This window comes from Botryllus schlosseri, chromosome 3, assembly GCF_051294905.1.
Source record: "Botryllus schlosseri isolate E-star chromosome 3, Bs_hap1, whole genome shotgun sequence".
NCBI classification, from domain to species: domain Eukaryota; kingdom Metazoa; phylum Chordata; class Ascidiacea; order Stolidobranchia; family Styelidae; genus Botryllus; species Botryllus schlosseri.
The window spans coordinates 35,503,477-35,517,091 of NC_137238.1; the positions used below are offsets into that span (position 1 = coordinate 35,503,477).

At 40.9% G+C, this 13,615-nt stretch overlaps 2 protein-coding genes across 2 annotated transcripts in view; one reads left to right on the forward strand and one right to left on the reverse strand.

Moving 5' to 3' along the window:
* Nucleotides 1–13,615, reverse strand: part of LOC145436412 (proteasome subunit beta type-7-like) — a 73,237-nt gene that overhangs the window by 23,997 nt on the left and 35,625 nt on the right. The gene's annotated exons all lie outside the window — the stretch shown is intronic.
* LOC145435334 (uncharacterized) lies at nucleotides 5,681–7,933 on the forward strand. The gene has a single exon (XM_080312623.1). It carries the CDS (start codon nucleotides 5,718–5,720, stop codon nucleotides 6,744–6,746), a length of 1,029 nt encoding a protein of 342 aa, XP_080168749.1. The 5' UTR covers nucleotides 5,681–5,717; the 3' UTR covers nucleotides 6,747–7,933.

Genomic DNA, 13,615 nt, shown 5'->3' on the forward strand with positions numbered 1-13,615 from the left:
CCGAGGCCGCCAATGCAGATGCGATTGCGCAGGCAAGCGATGATGGTGTATGAACTGGGCTTATTGCAGATGCGATTGTTCATGTTCAAGTCTGCGAACCCAGGCTTGTTAGAGACGCGATAAATCAGGCTAGCGACGATTGCCACGCGCATGGGAATGAATGACCTAATTTCGCGACAATCTCAGTGGGAGATAATCATAGACTCTTCTCAACACGTTTCTCGCAAATCAGCCGCGCGGAACATTGATAACACGATTATTGAATTGCAACTGAGTATTAGAGTTGGAAGGATCATTTCAAAATGACGGGGTTTTGCGTTTGACCCCTGAAACCCTCGTAGCTACGCGCCTGACACACGTGCATATCGAAATCGAAGACGTCCCTAACGAGTTCGGTTCGATTCGCCTGATTACTAATTACTGGTCACAAACTCACAAATCACTTGGGCGTTTGAGCATTTTGTACGAGGTTGCCGCCACCTCGTAGATATAGTCGGCGCCTATACTCTGATTTATCGCTTCTGCAACAGGCCTGGCTCCAATAGCATGAAGAATCGCATCTATAATAGAGTCGGTTTAAAACAGTGACGTGTGGTCAGGGGAGGCAAGTTGCGCAGTACCTCGCCTGTCGCCTAGATGAGTAAACAAAATTATGAAAACCTTCAATGATTATTGATATTTACCAACGATGCCCATGAATAACTAAATTTGAATATTTTTTCATCCAATATCACCAATTTTCATATTTATTGTACAAAAATACAGCGCGAAAGGGGAGGGGGCACCTGCGACAATGCAATTCATCATAAACAGCTCAGAATTCGTAATAACTGGTATCTATCAAACGCTATTGTCGCATCGATTGGATGCAAAGCAAATTAGAAATCTTGGTCTTCATATGTAATTCTTAGTAGCCTACAGAAACCTCTAGGCTCGCTGAAGCAACTGGCGTACCACTTGAGATGCTCGCGTTTCAGAGTTTGGCAACCACTGGTTTAGAGACAAATGTCGTTGTTCGCTAAATGCATGCTGATTGCTGAGTGATGAGCGACTATTGTGTTATACTGGTGTAAGAGTGACATTGCGAATCTAAATGAAATCGAATCTCTGCAAACTGACTTCAATAGGCGCAAATGATTGCCGCTAATACTAAAACATTACCATTGGAAGCTGTGTGTCAAGTTCGTCAACGCTAGAAGCTTGTATAATCGTCATTTACGCATGCAGTATGTGCGCAACCCCGATAAATTGTTGCTATTTTCATCAATTTGAAAAAATCGAAACTTTCCTTTGAGATAGTGTAACCAGCGTGTACTCAAAGGTGGTGTGGACACTCCGCAAATCACGTGACTGTCACGCCCAGATACCTTTGATGAAATTGTTATTGTCTGCAGCATTAATTAAAGTCAGATACGCTATAGGTCTTCGTTGATTTTGGCTGTGTTTCATATCGAGTTAGGTGACAGGATTTAGTAAGCGATCCCCGGCCGGGTCAGACCAAAGACCTGATTAGTAACACTGGTATCCATGGCTTCCCTGCTTGGCGCTCATGCAGTACTGGGATAGCATGGAGGGTTGGTGCATGACTTAGAAAGCCGTAAAGGCTATATCTGTACTTCCTTGTCCAGCGGCATATGCACATCATGCACTCATGGTATGCATATCCGCAGATCTTGTGTATGGGTATCATGAGTCGGTGTATATGCCGCAAAAAACGTCAAAGACAAAAATATACTACGTTTTTTACTATTACGGTATATTTTGATGCATTCATCTAGCCCTGTACCAAAGTTTCAAGGCTGTGGCTCAATAATAATTAAAGGCAAAGTCGCTATCGGTCTTAGTTGCTTTTGACTGTGTTCCATATCGAGTTGGGTGATAGGATTTAGTATGGCATATTTTTATGCTGTCATCTAGCCCTAACACAACCAAGATATACCATACCGAATTTCGTCATCCATCTCGCTTTGGAAAACTTTCAAAATTCACATATACCAATATCAAATTTTCCGAAAAATCCTCACTTACTACTGTAACTATTGAGTCACGGCCTTGAAACTTGGTACAGTGTTAGATGGAATCATGAAGGTATATACTACGAAATTTTGTTATCCATCGCCGTATAGAACAAAATCAAAATCTAGACATACCAATACTGTCTTTCGCGAAAAATCTGTTAGAGAGAGAGAGTCTTTATTTTCATCCAACCAAAATACATAACACACGGCAGTGGTGGTGGTACAGAAAATATGCATGCACAGTATTCGGTATTAGATAGGAATGATCGATAAGACCGTGAAGGTCATCTAGTCTCTGATCACACCAGGTACACTTGGCTCTAAACAGTCTGGCGGTAAAAAATGGTACGGTAACATGATATCTTTCGGAATGCAATAGTTTGATGTCATTGGTTTTCGTATAATCTCAAACCACCCGCGGGCCGCAGAAGTAACTGACCTGTCGCGCAGACTTGGGCCACTAGACAATTCTAGTTGGATAATTGGACCACATTAGAGGAAAATGTCGGTAATATCATTCGAATGTAATTGTGACATGTTTCGTTGCTCTAATTCTGATTCTAATCTAATTTTGGAAATATTTCTATACTCTAATTTTATTCTAATCTAATTTCTTCTTTTCCGAAAATGCTACAGGAGAACTTTATAATGATAAACGAGCCAAGCTTTCTGTATCGACATTTGCCACGATCATGCCTACGAGAATAAATTCCGATTTGATATGAACTGAGCTTGATTAAACTTCCAATATTTCGCAAATTCAGTAATTCTAATTCTAATCCAATTTGGGAAAGCTGAAAAAATAGTAGTTGTCCATATCAATATCACAGCATGCAGTATAGCGATGACTATCATCATATAATACATCACTATAATAACTAGAATATAATAACTAATGTTTATTTTTTTACATGTCAAAAAAAGTCAAAATTGGGTCAAAATTGTAGCGTTAGGTCAAAAAATGTCAAATTGTTTTATAAAATTAAAACTTTTTTGCAACCTGCATTTCGTTTGTATCGTAGATTTTGCACTGTCGGTGAACTTATCATTTGACATTTTACAGCTTGTAACCTATTTTATAGGCCTACTGTTGTAGACGGCCCATTGTCTGCTCATTGTGCATCATAAACATTCAAATGAAACAAATAGGTTGACATGGTGTTATGCTCAACGTACCACAATATCCCAACTGGAGCAAGACTGCGTGGGCAGGGCATTGCATGGTTCTTATATCAAGAAGTGCATGATGACAAATTGTGATGTAGACAGTAGACACCTTTGTCAGAATGAAGCAACACGATTTGTCACCAGCAGTATAGGGCCAGATTTCGTTAAAATTAGTTTTTTTTTCATGTAAAAATTGTCAGTTTTTGAGGCAAAAAAGTATTTTCTCAGGCCAAACTGCTTCGTAAGGACAGTCAGTTCCAACCAGAAATGTAGATAAGTACTACAATTCTAACATTATGTGGGAAAACGCCCAATTTGCTTGCGTTTGGTCAAATTTGGTCAAAATTAAGATTTTTAAGGTAAAAAATCTCAAAATTTTGATTTTTAGGTCATAATCTGCCGTTTTTTAGGTAAAAAATCGCCCTACTAAGAACTAATAAATCATTGCTGGTATCCACCAACTGTGCGCAGCGATTACCAGTATTCATCGCTTCGTATGGTACATAAACGCGAGACCGTCACGCAAGTATCCAGATATTTACTAATCAGCCTACAATCATCGCTCTATCAAATATGTCAGACCTGATTTGTGGAACAGTATCTTGTCGGCTATCCGACAGTCGTCGAGCATGTCCAATTGTCCAGTTGTCCACAGTCTAGTCGAAATACAAGCAATTTCCACTGAATCAATACTAGTCAACTCTCAAATTTACAGGACCACGACCGGACACATCGATCTCGCCTTCTGTCACCTGCCACCTTATTTTGTCGCTTGTCCTTTGTATTATCTTCTTTTACTTTTCATTCAGTGTGCATGCCTCCTCTTTACATCGCCTAGGCCCGAGCGGGTGTCTGATTTCAAAGACTACTCCAAGTCGTTTCGACACCTTCCTATCTTTTCATTGTATCGATCGCAGTTTTGTGGTGTTTCGAAATGATGAAATTCTTCATTAACTGGTATTGTTATTGATACTGATACTGAGTAACAAATCATATAAATAAGGACAGTGTGGTTTTATAAAACATTTGCAAGTGATAGCTGAGCTCTTTCTCATATCGCTAGTGCTGTTAAAGTAATTATTATGGTAAAATGGCTTTCCACTGAATTGTATTTAAAAAGATTTTGTATATAGGCAAATATTAGTTAGTTCTATCAGCTGTTTCTTCCCGAATTTCACTCTGCAACTTGGCTGATACCCTCTCCAATGAACGTTTCATTCGTAGGCTTGGTTAAATCATTCTGACAACGTATTTTCATCGTTCGGTTACATTGTGCGAATTTCAAGTGGCAAATATTGATGCAACAACGATAATGCTCACCATAGTTAGGTCATTTTGCGTTATCATTAGGGGAAGTTTTTGTTGCATTTATTTTTTCACAAAAGTTGCTTTAAAAGACCACATTTTGGTCGGTTGACTAAAAAAAGGTCAACTTCCCAGTTCCACTCCCGAAGTACAGTTTTCCATACACATTCTCCATTGGTTGACTAAAGAAAGGTCAACTTTCCGGCTCATCTCCCGAAATACCCTTTAAAGCGTTACTTCAGTGCTGATTTACGGTATTTCAGTCGAATTCGACCATGTATTTCACAAAAATTCTCGAAAAACAGTGACATAATCAAGCGATCTATTTACATATACTGCCAAATATTTCCAGTAAAATGTTGATTGCATGAAAAATCGTAAAAGTTGCAAAAAGTTGCATGAAAAAAATGGACAAAAGTTGTACTATAAGATTCCTTGAAACAGCTTAAAACAGCATTCCACATAACTTCCGAGTATTTAGGAAGCTGCAGGAAGCTGTAAAAAAAGTTGCAAAAACTTGCCCTAGTTATCATATTAGTGTCGTTGATGATCGTATATTAAACAATTATACCGAATTGTTCTGCCTATAATATTGCATTTCAAAATCTAGCGATACTCGATTTTAGATCAATATTTAATTTAGTCGTGTATAAAACATAATATGAGTTAATTGGAAATTTTAACAGGAAAACAACACCACTATTCATTAGTAACCCATACTCGTCTCTTTTTGGAATCCACTTGATTAATGCTTCCACCTGCCATTATCTCCAAAAAATATTGTTGAAAAAGATTCCCATGGACTCGCATATTCCTGGTTGTTCCACAAAAGATCTCCATTGCGATATATGTGGAAAAGTGTTTACTTGCAAGAGTAAACTCAAAAGACACATGGCTATACATTTTGGCCTCAAATGCTATCAATGTCATATTTGTGGGAAAGAATTTACTCTAAGGAGTAAACTGGGAATTCATATGAATAGGCATGTCGGTTTTAAAAATCCTGAATGTGATGTATGTGGGAAAAGCTTCACACAAAAGAGTGGATTGAAGATACACATGGTCGTGCATACTGGTGTAAACTGTCACAAATGTGACATATGTGGGAAAGTGTTCACAAGAAAGAGGGTATTGAAGCTGCACATGGATATACATGCTGGTGTAAACTGTCACAAATGTGACATATGTGGGAAAGTGTTCACAAGAAAAAGCGAGTTGAAGCTGCACATGGATATACATGCTGCTGTAAAAAGTCATAAATGTGATATATGTGGAAAAGGGTTCACACGAAAAGACGGATTGGAGGGACACATGGCTATGCATGCTGGTGTAAACTGTCACAAATGTGACATATGTGGGAAAGCGTTCACAATAAAGAGGGGATTGAGGACACACACGGCTATGCATGCTGCTGTAAAAAGTCATAAATGTGATATATGTGGAATAGGGTTCACACGAAAAAAGGGCTTGAAGCGACACATGGCTATGCATGCTGCTGTAAAACGTCATAAATGTGATATATGTGGAAAAGGGTTCACACGAAAAGAGGGATTGGAGGGACACATGGCTATGCATGCTGGTGTAAACTGTCACAAATGTGACATATGCGGGAAAGCGTTCACAATAAAGAGGGGATTGAGGAAACACATGGATATGCATGCTGGTGTAACTCATAAATGCGTTGTATGTGGAAAAGCGTTCACACAAATGGGCACCCTCAAGATGCACATGGATATGCATGCTGGTGTAAACTGTCACAAATGTGACATATGTGGAAAAGCGTTCACACAAATGGGCACCCTCAAGATGCACATGGATATGCATGCTGGTGTAAACTGTCACAAATGTGACATATGTGGGAAAGTGTTCACAAGAAAAAGCGGATTGAAGCTGCACATGGATATACATGCTGCTGTAAAAAGTCATAAATGTGATATATGTGGAAAAGGGTTCACACGAAAAGACGGATTGGAGGGACACATGGCTATGCATGCTGGTGTAAACTGTCACAAATGTGACATATGTGGGAAAGCGTTCACAATAAAGAGGGGATTGAGGGCACACACGGCTATGCATGCTGCTGTAAAAAGTCATAAATGTGATATATGTGGGAAAGGGTTCTCACGAAAGAGTGGATTGAATAGTCACATGGCTATGCATGCTGCTGTGAAATGTCATAAATGTGATATATGTGGGAAATGCTACAAACAAAAGAGTGACTTAAAAAGACACATGGCGATACATGCTTTGAATTGAAGAGACACATGGCTATGCATACTGGTGTAAACTGTCGTAAATGTGATATTTACTACAAATTTCTCGTTGGAATATCATCTTGATATCCATGCTGATGTAACTCATGAATGTGACGTATGTGGGAAAGGATTTACCTCACAATATTACGTGCAAAAGCATTTAGATAATCATGCTAGTGCCACACGATGAATGTGATGTTTGTGGGAAAGCATATCTTCTTTGAAAATCCATCTCGATGTCCATGCGGGTGTAAGAAGCCATAAATTTGATGTATGTTTGAAACGATTTAGTTACAAAATGTGCTCTAAGGACACAGGCTACGCATGATGGTGTGAAAAGTCGAAAATATTTTGTATGTGTAGAAAAATCTTAATGATCGCACACGACAACACATCCTGATTTTCATGGCTGTCTGACAAATGGTTAATGTGGTATTTGTGGCAAAGAATTCGCTCGAAGATTTCATTTCAGGATTCATTTAGCTACGCATAGCTGTGGTATCTGTGGAAAGGAATTTACTTGGAAGAGTATTGAGAATATTGTAGACTCACATGAATATCTATCCTGAAGTGAAAACTCATGACTGTGTTTGTGAGAAATTCCAGCTGTCGATAGCCATTCATTTGTTGGCATCATTTGAATATACTAACTTGCATTTCTGCTATTGTTAATAGTTTAGGGCCAATATTGATATACTGACACCAGAGTCGAACCTTCAAAACCGATAATGATACAAATTTGTTTAAAAGTAGAATGAAAATTGAAAATTATCAACAAATTTCATATTCAAATTCGGGATAAAAATAATTGTGAATCAATATCCATTCGAATTCTGACCAAAATCATGAACCCCGGTTTTGTCATATCCAAATAAATCCTAATATCTGGTTATTACTGTTTCTCTTATTTTGTCTGCATACTTCGTATAACTTTCACTCCACTTCTTAGGCTTCGAAAGTCACACTCCCAAAGATTTGTCAAGTGTGATGCAGCTTTTCCGGATATTTTCATTTTACTGGGTAGATGTACTATGCCATTTAATAATTAGTTTCGAACTTTGTTATGATACAATTGATAGTTCTTCAATTCGTGTTCGGTGTGTGGATCATTCGTTTACTTCGTTTCTTTCTTGTCCGTCGTCTGGTGTTGAATTGTGCTCGGGGTTCAATACAAGTTGTATGGCGGCACTGCGTTGTGTTCATGTGATGCCTAGGCTTTGTCATAACATGTGACATACATTGACACATAGATATCCAAATGGGTCGTTTTTTTTTATATTAAGGCCGTCTGCACCAACGCTGAGACGTGATAGGGCGTCGGGCGAGTTCGAGCACAGGTTCGTTGTTCAAGTGTTGGAAGTTTAGTAGTGAGTTCTTGTCGCCACGCAATACTCACGTAGTGACTATACACCAGTGGTTTTCAAGCTTTTTCACCCCATCAAAAGGAGGCATAGTTCGCGGCACCCTAGCAGTTTAAGTAGCCATGAGTGGCGGAAATAGGTTGCGGATTCGCGTACGACCAAGGTTTACACTAGAATCCCTTTCTATGTGGTGGGGGTTATCTAGAATCCTATTTGCCATGTAAGCGGTGTTTTACAAATACTATCGAGTGCAAGCGAGCCGGGCTTTGTGTTGGCACAGGGGTTCTGAAAAGGTGGGTCACAGAGCATTTTGAGGTGGGTCACAATGCTATTTAGAAAATTTTAGAATTAATGTAAGTTTAGTTATATTTGTTATGGTAAACGCTGGAAATATATTCATAAACTTTTCATCAGACTTTGAGGAAACGTAGTGGCATGTATGTAGTCCGCATGTACAAGTCGAAAACAGGAGGGCAAACGGCGACTTTTTCCACTGGCTATGACAACCTACGGCTAACAGCAACTAAAGTAATTTCGAGTATATGATAACTGGAAGGTAATGAATAAGTAACCAAGTATTCCGGTAGGGTCATATGACGCTATGCCGTTGAAAGGGGGTGCAATAAACTCGGATTGAAGTGTAATTGATGTAGGGATTTTCTGTACTTCGGCAGGTCGCATCATTGTAAGACAAAAGTAGCCATAATTGAAATATATTGGCAATTTCCGGTGAAGGCATGCTGCACCAACGCAACGAATCGTAATGGATTGCGGATTTAGCGGCCTGGAAATCATTGAACATAATGTAAGAGTCACATGAATTGATTGTATCATTGGATTGAATATTCGGACATCGCAACTTCAGTTGGTTTGGTACAAGACATACAATGTACATTGTACAGCATGCATATTAAATACTCTTTCTCCACTTCTCTGTAGTACTAGCACCCCGGCATTCAATAATGAATTGTTTGAAGCTGGCCCAGAATGATTATATTATTCCCCACAATAGTGGAACTAAAACCCTAATCACACAGTGAATGCGGTGAAAGCACATTTTCAAACCGGCATCTCAGAAATAATAATAAGCAATTTAGCTATGGTGTAAAAGGACCTCGTCGAAATAAAATGAACACTAAAAACAACCAGTGGTGTGCGTGCCAGATTTTGGAAGATGACGACTAAAAATGATATAGACAAAAGTCCTCAATTTACGTCAGTTCACTGTTCGGCCTATGGTTCTGATAGCTGAGACTAAAAAAGTTCAACACCGTCGTCCAAACATAATGGTATAGAATCTCCCGAGTGATGACGTTTTGTTTAGGAAACACTTCCCCAAATGCGGACGTACCTTGTCGAGTTTTGGCGTTCCGCCGCCATTGTCGGTGTGCTCACAGTGTCCTTACAAAAATCCCATGACCCGATCGAGGATGAATTCAAGGAAGAGAATGACAAAGGGCGAGGAAGTCTAAAACAATGAAAAATAAATTTTAAGAACCACTGTCGAATCCATACCTGCTATCACACCATGGCAATGATCGTGATCAACCCATATATATATTTCATGGTAGGATATATACGTACGACATTACGATGCGATAAATCTGATTCTGTTACGGCACGATATTGTAAATAACTAGTAATATTAGTACTGCACGAAAACGTTTCGTTTGCAGTATCAATCCCTGTTTGTTTGTTTGTGGTACTCATCGTGTTTGTCGACTACTATGGTCATTTACACCAGGCCGATATTGTTCATTATTTTCCGTAACTGCCGACTTTACCACGGCCCACCTCTAGGCTTTTTGATGAGGTGGCGACGAGGAGCCTAGGTAAACCTCCAACATTTAGGTATCAGAATTCTGAAGTTGACCACCGTCGGACTCGAACCGGCACTCATCGGTGTTCCAGCCGCGGATTATACCACTGCGCTGTCCCGCAGCCACGAATTCCCGTTGGGTTACCATATGTCCGTTCTTAAGAGGGTCCACTTTTTCAACAAATTGAAAGAGTCCGAAGACACCTAAATGTCCTCGTTGTGGGGTATTTGTCCCCTTTATATAGAAAAATGTAATGAAAAACTCGACTCCGACGCAGCGAACGCCATAGTTGGCAATACAATGAACGAAAAATTCGGCGCGACGGGTAATTCGGGAGTAGAGTCAACACCGCAAAAGTAACGTAAAAAAGCGTGAAATTGGGGAGTCGAGTCAAAATGATGACCTTTCTTTCAAGTCAGCAAAGTACTATTGGCCGAAAAAATTTTAAAATCATCAGTTTTCATTTCATTTTTTTATAATTTTTGAAACGTGTCCTTATTTTCGGAGCGCAAAATATGGTTACCCTACTGTTGATAACAATACGAAATATTCTGATCGGATATTACTGGCTTATTAGTGCGATTTGGAGTTCATGATATCACCAATCCGAGTGAACGTACTGTGAACCGATAGGCCAGTACCTATCGAAATCATGAAGGTACATGTGCTTCAAGATAGCTGCCGCTGCGGCTATATCGCATAGAGGAGGATGGCTGGTATAACACTAGCTCAGCGGTTCTCAACCGGGGATCCGCGAGACCCAAACGCGTAGCCAGGGGGAGGTTCGGGCATTTAGACGCGCGAAACCCCCTCCTTGAACGTGAAACCACGTCCTTTTCAAATGAGCGTTCTAACGCTAATAATACTCGGTTGCAATTCAATAAGTCGTATTATCAGTGTTGCGCGCGGCCAATTAACGAAAGGAGCGTTACCAATTAGCGAGATTCGTCCGTGCGCATTGCTCTGCACAATGCAACGCGACACGATCTCCCGCTGAGACAATTGCGAAATTAGGTCATTCATTGCCACGCGCTAGGCAATCGTTGCTAGCCTGATTTATCGCGTCTCCTACAAGCCTGTAGTTCCGCTGGCTTGAATAATCGCATCTGCAATAGGCCCGGAGCGCACGATATCATCGTTGGCCTACACAATCGCATCTGCATTGGCTTGGTACACACGATATCATCGCTGGCTTATCGACTTCCGAATTTCGATACCTAAGTGTTGGAGGTTTACCTAGACTCCTCCTCGCCACCTCATCCGCGTCAGCGGTATCTTACAAAAGCCTAGAGGTGGGCCGTGCTATAAGTCGGCAGTTACGGAAAATAAAAAGAATATCGGCCTGGTGTAAATGACCATCGTAGTCGACAAACACCATGAATACCCCAAAAACAAACAAACAAACATCGCTGGCCTACACAATCGCATCTGCAATTGGCTTTTCGTACTATAGTACGAAATATATCGCTAGCCTAACTACCACGTCTCGAGCCTACCTACCATGCTTTGGCTCCTATTTCCCGACGGCTTGGATAAAATGCCGTTAAGTATATGCTGATAGGCGATTGTGATTAAAGAGTGACATCTCGAAACTAAATGACATCAAATGTCCGCAAACATGTGCGACGCGTGCGTACATGCGTAGTTGATTTCCGCTAATACTTGAACATAACCATCAGAAGCTGTGTGTCAAGGCTTGAGTTATAAAAGAGGTAAGGTTTGAACCACCTGCAATCGGCGTCATTATAGCACATATTACATAAAAACTCGTACATTTTGACTTGCGCAAATCTTCGCCGAGGCTACGTAAGACATAGTACGCATTGATAAGCGTGCGGTAGGGTTGTTCAGAATTGATCGACTTTCGAAATGTCGTGGTTTTCAGTCCGATTCCCATGCCTTACACCAGTGGTTCTTAACCTTGCCTCCAGCGCCCCCCAGGGGGCGCTGGCGATTTTAAAGGGGGCGGAAACGCTCAGGGGGCAAAATGGGGGGCGCTGGGCTCAGGGGGGCGGTATGGGGGGTGCTGGAGAAAAATGGCTTCGCATTAGATGATGTGGTGGTAGGAAATATCCTATAATGAGTATTCAGAGCAATTAACACCGAAAACTTCTTTATATATAGCCTACAAAAGACATATAGGTTTTCGAGAAGAGGAATTCCATCTGGCGTGGAAAAATTATATGCCAGTGAAGAAATACCAATTTGAAATCGTGTGCGTCTTTTAGTTTAGTACGATTGGGATTAGATGTTCCTGTTGGGCGATATCCCTGTTGGGCGATTCTATATTTTTTTGATATAGCAGACAGGAGGTCACGAAATAACATCATGCAACGAATCATAGTAACGGGTTCGCCCGCCCGAATATGTTTAATTATTAGTTATGGGCCCTACAGTTTCGAGGACACCTCACAATGTTCGCTATACGTTTTGATGAGTCTGCGCACACTCAACAACTCACTGCGCATACCCTTGGACAACAGTGCGTAACGACTAAAAAAAGGTCATAACTTCGGATTTGTTTTGTGCAACGTAGATTTTCCCTGCGCAGACACCGTCTCAGCACTGCGCACGTGCGCAGCTTAGAGGAAACATTGCACCTCACTCAGCTATGCCGGTAAATCTGGTAACGTGAGCAGAGAGGACAAGGAATTGATGGCAATATATGTATGCAATTCCCGATCTTACTGATCGATTTTATCATGAAATATCGAAAGTTTTCGCGCTTCGCACTGGCTCGCTAAACAGTACAGCTGATTTCGTGGCAAAAGCGAACAACGTGATGGGGGCGGTTGGTTTATCACCCTATGGGAGCCCAAGACCCAAGTTATTTCGGCGGGCCTAACGAAGTGCCATTTCGTTCCTGCCAACGGGTATACGCCCGAAGATGTATAATTCTTATTGAGGGGGTCGTAACTTTTCAATGACACATCACTCAGCTCTACCGGTAATTCTGTTTACGTGAGAAGAGAGAGCATAAAAATTGATATCAATATACATGCAATTCCCGATTATATTGACCAATTCAATCATTAATTATTGAAACTTTTCGCGCCTCGCGCGTCTAGATGAGATTAGCTGGCTCAGTAAATGGACAGTGGACACCCAATGTAGATGAGTATCAGCAAACAGTGGCTAGCAGAAAGGGGGTCTGGAGACTGACGAAGTGCTGTTACGTCCCTGGTAACGAATTTATTGTACCTACGGGCACGCCCGAATATGTTCAATTATTAATTACGTGCCCTTTATTTTCCCATACAACAGCTCACTCAGCGCTGACCATCGAAATCACGCTACGGGTTTCTTGTGGGCGAAGCCCTCAGAAGTTTGGTTTATCACGCTACGAGTGCGCAAGGCAATCGTTTTTAGGGGGTTGACGAAGTGCTGTTACGGCCCTCCCTCTTACTCATTGTCTTTATTACATTCCTTACAATATGAGGTTGGGGGGCGCTGGAGCAAAATAATTTTTGAAAGGGGGCGCTGGAGGAAAAAAGGTTAAGAACCACTGCCTTACACCATAAAAACATATTCTAGGTACTTTTTTTCGTAATTCATCCCTTGCATCCGTGTGCACATTGAGCTGGAAGAATATCGGCTACAAATAGGGGATTCCCCTAAAATTTGAGTGTCGCTATTCGGACTAGGCTAGTAAAACGTCATATATAAGCTGGTTTTATGTAGCTATTGCG

Coding starts and splice junctions, on each gene's coding strand:
- LOC145435334 (XM_080312623.1), top strand. CDS start 5,718: ATGGATATACATGCTGCTGTAAAAAGTCATAAATGTGATATATGTGGA.